This window comes from Mustela erminea, chromosome 12 (genome assembly GCF_009829155.1).
Source record: "Mustela erminea isolate mMusErm1 chromosome 12, mMusErm1.Pri, whole genome shotgun sequence".
Classification (NCBI taxonomy): domain Eukaryota; kingdom Metazoa; phylum Chordata; class Mammalia; order Carnivora; family Mustelidae; genus Mustela; species Mustela erminea.
In genome coordinates this window covers 47,329,886-47,338,159 of record NC_045625.1, presented here as the reverse complement: position 1 = coordinate 47,338,159, position 8,274 = coordinate 47,329,886, and the positions used below count along the sequence as shown (strand labels likewise).

Below are 8,274 nucleotides of genomic sequence, written 5' to 3'. Positions count from 1 at the left end.
GGTTTCCTATGGCCCCAGATGGAAGGTCTGCGCGGTTTGCTTTTGGAAGTTAGGTGCAGAGAAAGCAGACTCTGAGACCAAATTACCATGCAAGGAGTTTATTTGGGAGGGTTATAGGCTCAACACATGTGAGAAGAGAAGTCCGCAGATGGAGGAGAGGAAAAGCTGAGGGGCCGGCCAGTCACAACGTGGCTTCAGTCAAAGCCTGGGTTGGGGACGGGGCTCTGAAGTGGCAATGGCCTTTCAGAGGCAGAGTGAGGGGTCTGAGCCTTCATCCCCCTACATCCAGTCATTGGATACAGGGGAGAAAATGGGCTACATGACTCATTTCAGCCAAAGGCAATTCCAAGAATGCCCCCCAAATCTCTGTATTTACCAAACATCTATACTTCTCAGTTACTGAACCAGTTTGCTGTCTCTTACCTTGGAATCCTCTGTCTTTCAGAGGTTTGATTTCCTTTGTGTTCACATCCCATTCCTCATCTGGTCAGGTTATGGTTGCAGGTTTGATTTTATACAATCACAGGCATGAGGAACAGAACATTCCAGACAAAAACTTAGTTTGGATCATTTTCCTGAGAAGACAGTTTCTGTCATGGAATGTACCTGGAGTATCACAGTCTCTATATCCTGCTTCTTTAAGAAGGAGAAGGACCACTGAATCTGCTGCTATGAAAAGGTAGTGATAGGAAAAAAAAAAACAAAAAAACCTTTCCTCATCAGCAGTCTCCCACCTGGGGTGGGACTGTGGGAAAATATGAGATCAGTAACCTCAAGGAGACCAGGCCTTTATCTGTTAAACGTCTATCAAGGCTATCAAGAAATAGAGGAATGGTTTATGATGTGGAGTGTTAGGGCCAACAGCATCGGCATCATCTAGAAATTGCTAGAAATGCAAACACTTAGGCTCCATTACAGACTTACTGGACCAGAAACATTGGGAGTGATGCCATGCCATCTCTGTTTTAACAAGCCCCCCAGATGAGTCTGCTATATACTGGAGGTGGGGCTTAATTTATTGCAGGTGATAAGTATCCTAAGCCAACTCTCTACAAGGAGCCATATTTATTTTCTTTTTTAAAATTTCACAAATAATATCATTTTCCCCTGACTCTAAAATGAATTTATATTCATGGAGAAATATTTAAAATTCAAAAAGGATAAGAGAATGAAAATTCTATCACCTAGATAGCACTATTACAAACATTTTAGTGCATTTCTTTTCAGACATTTTACATGTATTTTTATTTGTAGAAAATATGATGATACTAGTTATTTTGTACACTGCTTTTTCATTTGATAATCTATTTAGCTCAGTACATGTGCCTCGGATAACTTAGATGACCCAGCCTGTGAGTACAAATGATCTTACCTTTACTCTGAGCCCATCTATGCACTGATGGCCGGGCATGTAGTCTCTTTATTTTTTTAAACTTTTTATTTTTCTCATCTAGTCTCTATAAAGTGCCTATCTTCCCCAATATTTCCTCCAAGTTTATATCTCTGGTTTTAAAGCTTTAAGATGGCACATATATTTAAAAGCAAGCAATTTTTATTTTGTATTAGGCAGTGAAGACAGTTACAGAAGCAGGATGTCAACTAGTAAAGCTAAATGTTTGGGTAAACATTAGCAGACACAGTATAGGTTTTAGCTTCTAAATATGAGTATATATTATCTGCTCTGAATTTCTACTTGGCACTTCCTCCATTCTGTTTCCCTTAATTCTCAGGAAAGAAATGTCCAGGGAGAGAAAATGTTCTTTTTTCAATTCAAGGCTGTACTTGTGTGAACTTGAATAAGGAAAGCCGGAGCAAATTATCATCATTGTTGTTATTATTATTTTGCAGAGTTATTTCATAGTGCCTGCTGTTCGGGTTTGTGGGGTCTGGAACACAGGGCAGCCTTCTGAGTCAGGCAGATCTGGCTGAGAATCTTTGTTGTGGCATTGGCTGGCTCCATGGCTTATTATGTTACTTTGAACAAATCACTTCACCTTGAAAGTCTGGTCATTCTCACCTGAGAAAGGACTACAGTAACAGAAACTACTTTGCTAGGTTAATGTGAGAGTTGTATAATGCGTTAAATCAAGGATTTTGTTCTGAAAACTTCCTGGTTTAAAGAAAACAAAAATTCTACTGATCATGTGAAGCAAATGACCTGTATTTGCTTGTGTCTTTCCTCTCTCCACTTCCCTACCTCCAGGTGAACCTGAAAGTAAACAGGTCAAGACCAGGGCTGAAGTGTGGCCAAGACGTCCTCCTGACCGACCAGCCTCTGCCTCCCTGTCTCTTTCTCTAGGGCAGTGGACCCAGCTCAGGCTCAGGACCCTGTTCAGTTCATCCTCCTCCCTTTGAAGTCAAATCCAAGGACATGAAGAGACATTTCACCAAAGAGGTTATAAAGATGCCAAATAAGCACATGAAAAAATATCCAACAGCAGGAGCCATTAGGGAAACGGGAACTCAAACCACAATCAGATATCACTACACACCTATCAGAATGGCCAAAATCGAAACAGCTAACACACTTACATTAATTACACCGGGATGAAATATGTTTTGTTCTTCAGCAAGTTTTCACAATCAGTGATCAATTTCATCTCAAATTATGCGATGACTCTAAAGCAGAACATGACGTCAAGTAGTAGAACTAGCCCCAGACATCTGGGGCCATGGCTCTGGTTCTTACATTGGGCGAAAGTCACTGTGACTGTGGGAAAGCCATCAAGTCTCACTGAACGTCAGTTTCTCTGGTCCCACATTTGATCCACAATGATTTCTAAGCTCCTGGCTGGAAGAGCTGGAATCCCTTCATCAACGGCAGCTGTGATGAGAGTGGAAACCCTCTCCCTCAGTCGGCATGGGTGCCCTCCTGTCCAGCTCTCTTCCTCCCGGCCACTCCCCTTCCCACCAAGGGAAGTCTGGTGCAGTCCTGTTTCTTCTCATCTTCATCTAACACTTCCTTTTGCTAGCAAGACTCCATGCATACTTCCTCTTTTTTAAAGATTTTATGTATTTATTTGAGAGAGAGAGAGAGAGAAAATGAGCATGAGCAGGGGGAGGAACAGAGGGAGAAGCAAACTCCCCACTGAGCAAGGAGTCCCATGCAGGGCCCATCCCAAGGTCCCAAGATTCCAGTCTGAGCTGAAGGCAGATGCTTAATGGATTGAGCCACTCAGGAATCCCTCCTTCATGCATATTTCTAATAACTGGCTCTTGTTGGATACACTTTAATTTATTATTTTAAATTGTAATGTTCATGTGACTAAAAATTGAACTACAAAAATAAGCTGTAAAAGCACCTCTGCCCTGTCCTCTTCCCTTAGTCTCTCTTCTCAAAATACAGGTTATCATTGTAATTTATTTCTTATATATTCCTTATTTGCTCATGTACAAGTTAGGCCAAATGTAAAATTTGTTTTACATTTTAATTTTAAATACAGCATTTTAGACACACTGTTCTGCCTCTTGCCTTTTTTTTTTAACTTTTTTCAGTATAGGAAGAGCATCCTCATTCTTTTCTCCAGCTAAGTAGTGCTCCTTTGTGTGAACATAATTTAACAGTCTCTAATTAGAAGAGTCTGTGTAATTTCCTGTATTGGGATATTATAAATAATGCTGTAATGAATAATATTGCACATAAGTCATTATACACATGTGCAAGGCTTTTTATAAGATAATTTTCAAACCCAGAATTTATGGATCAAAAAACTATAATTTTAATAGGTATCACCAAATTGCCTTTATGGTGATCTTACCAATTTCCAGTGCTCTGGCAAATTATAAGAGCATCCCTCCCCCAAATCTCCATAGAGTGTGGGCCTTCACCCATCTGGTATAAATGGCATGTTACTCACTTTTAATCTGTATTTCTTATTATTATGAGTGAGGTTGAATCTCTTTTCATGCATTTGGTGTGTATTGATATTTTCAAATCTTACAGTGCACATTATCCCTAGTTATTTCTCATTGTGTCTACCAAGTTCTGGCAAAGAAATCATTGGAATGGATGTTCTATGTCAAGAAAAGTATTATTACACTGGGGACACATTTCGTTTTATTTACCTGGTCAACTTGTATGAAAATATACCCATCTGAAGAACCAGTTATGAAATATTAATGAATCTACTTTAACTCATAAAACTTAAGACAAATCAAAGATACAAAGTGACATTACAAGTTACAGACGATTGTAGTCAGTATGCATGATCTTAAAGGACAGATTAAAAAAAAATATGTATATATATATATATCTCCACATAAAACCAAAACAATACTACCAGTTTATGACAAAAAGAAAAATAGAGTCCAGAAAAGCCCTCCCACCCCTCTGTCTACCCTCTGCTTTTAAAGCCTGGAGATGGCTCTTGCTCCACTTGGAAGGAATCTGTTTCTTGTTTGCTTAGCTTTCTTACTAGCTGGAATACAAAGAACAGACACCGGTTGATTTCTACTCAAACAATGGTCCAGGCGCAGCTGTTGTACTCCTGGTTTTCCAGGTAATTGTGGATCCTCCGGAAGTACTTTTTAACCTGCATCCTAGAGTTCCCACCACTCAAGACACCGCTGTTCTGCTCTGCTCCCAGGCCTCTGAGGGCCCCTAGGTATTCCAGCTGTTGATGAAGTTCAGTGAGGAAAATTCTCCACGGGATTTCCTCCCAACCATCCAGAGAAATACCTGCCCTGAAGAGGCTGAAGGTCTGCAGAAGCATCTCATGCAGAATGGCCAGGGCCTGTCCACTCTGGGACCGGCGACGATTCACAGACTGCTGGGGAAGGAGGAAGTTTGTCCTGTGTGGCAGACACGGCTGAACTGATGATTTGGGGAATTTATTCAACAGTTTTAAACCTCTCTGTTTACTCTTTGTTGGAAGAGAGCCAGTTTGAGTTCAAGGGAGAAGAGAGTAGAAGAGGCCAAGAGCACCAACACAATTTCAAAGAAATGCTTGTTAATCATGGTGAAGGTCGAATGCGCCACTTATCTCTGTACAGACTTAGTACAGCTCCAGCTCTAGTGAATGTTTGCTTTTCATGCATCTCAGATTGTTCTGGGAAGTGTCCTCCTTTGTGGGTTTTGTTTTCTAATGCTGTCCTAACTCCAAGATTAGACATTAGGTTTTCTGGTTACCTTTTCATAGTGTTTATGGAACACTTCCTCCTCTTTCCCCATTGTGTTGGCTGTTTGACGAAGTAACCAAAAGAACTTGTTTCATTGTATGTGTTCCTTGAGGTAATTACAGACTAGTCATCCAATATGATTTTCTACTACCCTCATTATTCCATACAAAGTTTCACTCAACACAATATGGCTTCTCAATATTTAGTCAAGTTTATTAAAGTTCTTTTATTGAGGGTATTTTTTAAAGGAGTACTCTTTTAATATTTATATTAAATACGTATCAGAGGTTTAGCAGCACATATAGGGCACTCAGGGGGGATAATTAAAATCTATACAGACTACTAAATTTAAAACCTCAAGTAGAACTGTAAATTTGCACAAATGTTTGAGCAAATTAACTTTAAAATACATATGAGCAATCTTAAATTGTTTTATATCTTATTGAGGCAGTTGAATATCTAAGTTCCTGGCCTATAAAAGGTAATATGAAAAAGAAAAAAAAATAGGAAAAGAAGGTTGTTATAAAATTATTGCATCTGCAGAATACTAGAAATGGCCTATAGGTCCAACAATAAGGAAATGGTTAAATAAATGTTGGTAAATCCATTTAATTAAATGCTGTGTAGGGACAGCTGGGTGGCTCAGTCAGGTAAGAGGCTGCCTTCAGCTCTCAGGTCATGATCCCAGAGTCCTGGGATCAAGCCCCACATTGGGCTCTCTGCTCAGTGGGGCGTCCACTCCTCCCTCTGCCTCCCCCCCACTTGTGCTCATGCTCACCATCTCTCTTTCAAATAAATAAATAAAATCTTTTTAAAAATTCTATGTAACCATTTTTTAAAAGATATTTTATTTTTTTTTAATTTTTAAATTTTCATTTATTTTTTTAAATAAACATATAATGTATTTTTATCCCCAGGGGTACAGGTCTGTGAATCGCCAGGTTTACACATTTCATAGCACTCATCATAGCACATACCCTCCCCAATGTCCATATCCCCACCACCCTCTCCCGTTCCCCGCTCCCCCCAGCAACCCTCAGTCTGTTTTTTGAGACTGAGTCTTTTATGGTTTGTCTCCCTCCCGATCCCACCTTCTTTCATTTTTTCTTTTCCTGCCCCCCAACCCCCCACATTGCATCTCCACTTCCTCATATCAGGGAGATCATATGATAGTTGTCTTTCTCTGATTGGCTTATTTCGCTAAGCATAATACCCTCTAGTTCCATCCCGATCGATATTTTAAATTTTTTTGAGAGAAAGAGAAGGAAAGAGAGAGAGCATGCATGTGCACAGTGGGGAGAGGGAGAGAGAAGCCCAAGCAGATTCTGTGCTGAGCACAGAGCCCTACTCGGGGCTCAGTCTCACAACCCTGAGATCGGACCTGAGCTGAAACCAACAATCCAACGCTTAACCCACCGGATCACCCAGGTGCCCCGCTATGTAACTATTATAAATTATAAAATTATATGTGAAGAGATTGGGGGCAGTTGGCTGGTATGTATTCCTTAGGATACATGTAACTATGGTAAACTTTCACATCAATATCTTTAAATCAGTAATGCCTCTCGAATTACAAATACCCAGCTCCACATTCTAAATCCTGAATATGCCTCCAGTCTGCATTCCCAATCTTATCTCCCACCATTGCTCCAAAGGTCCTGTGAGGGAAAATGAATGCCAGATAAGGTTAATGACTCACTACTGCCTCAATATATCTAGCAGTGTGTGTGTGTGTGTGTGTGTGTGTGTGTATCTCAGAAACATCACCCATGCCTCCTTCACCCCCTGTACCTGTCTGTGCAAGGACCAAGGATTATTTCTCCTTTACGGCCTAGATTTTGTTTTAAAGAAGCTATAATCTCTTCTGGATGCTCACAGTACCGTCTATCTTTTTTAAAATGCCTTTCTTTCTCTGTCTCATATATGGCTATTTTTTGGGGTCACATTTACATTTAATGTGATTATATACATAAATAAATATAATTAATGTACTACAGCAGGATTTACCTCTACCGTGTTACTATTTATTTTTAAATTGTTCATGTTTTCCCCTTTTTGGGACTGATTACAAAAAATGATTCCATTTTATCTCTACTACTGGTTTATCAGCTATACCACTTTTTTCCCCCAAAGATTTTATTTATTTATTAGAGAGAGAAAGAGCACAAGAAGGGACAGAGGGAGAGTGAGAAGCAGGCTGCCACAGAGTTGGGAGTCCAATGTGGGACTCGATCCCAAGACCCTGGGATCACGACCTGAGCTGAAGACAGACGCCAACTCACTGAGCCACCCAGGTACCCCTAACTATGCCATTTTATTCTTATGGTAGTTTCTCTAGGGCTTAAAATATATATATCCTTATTTAGCATATTAAAATTTACTTTCAAATAATATTACACATGGCTTAAAGTTCAGTATGGAGGGTATTACAACAATATATTTCTTTTTCCTTCCTCTCATCCTTTGTTGTCATACATTTTCATATGTTTTAAACCCCACAAATATTTATATTTATTTTAAATTGTCCGTTACATTTCAAAGAGATTTTTAAGATGAGAAAGTATTTCATTTATATTGACTCATTATCATGTATTTAACCACATAGTTACCCTTTCTGGTCTTGTTCAATCCTTTTGGTAGATCTAAATTTCTATTTGGTATCATTCTTCTTGAATAACTTCTTCCTCTTGACTAATTTCCTTAAATTATTCTTGTATCACAGGTCTCCTGGTAATGAATTCTCCTGGCTGTTTGTCTGAAAAATTATTTTGTTCTCAGTTTGGGATTATATTGTTGCTGAGTACAGAATTCCAGGTGGAGATAGTTTTTCTTTCAGTACTGTAAAGATACTGTTCCACTGTCTTTTGGCTTTCATGATTTCCAAAGAGAAGACTTCTGTCATCTTAATTTTATTTTTCTGTGCATCATCAGTCTTCTTTTTCCCTGGATGATTTTAAGGTATTCTTTCTGTCATTATATTTCAGTTATTTGATGATAATGTGCCTTGGTGTGATTTTCTTCTTGTACCTTCTATTAGGAGTTTCTTATGCTTCTTGAATCTGTGGTTTCATCATTTTAATTAAATTCGGAAAAGTTTCAGACCTTGTTTTTTCAACGTTTTTTATCTCCTTCTGGGACTCTAACTACAGAAATACC

The 8,274-nt window shown here is 39.1% G+C and overlaps 1 protein-coding gene across 1 annotated transcript; it reads right to left on the bottom strand.

The window, feature by feature from the left end:
- Nucleotides 1-3,668: 3,668 nt before the first annotated feature.
- Nucleotides 3,669-5,067, bottom strand: IFNE (interferon epsilon). The gene is given in 2 exon segments (XM_032306988.1): nucleotides 3,669-4,849; nucleotides 4,852-5,067. Coding segments are annotated over 2 exon segments (621 nt in total). The 5' UTR covers nucleotides 4,958-5,067; the 3' UTR covers nucleotides 3,669-4,334.
- Between the last annotated feature and the right edge of the window lie 3,207 nt (nucleotides 5,068-8,274).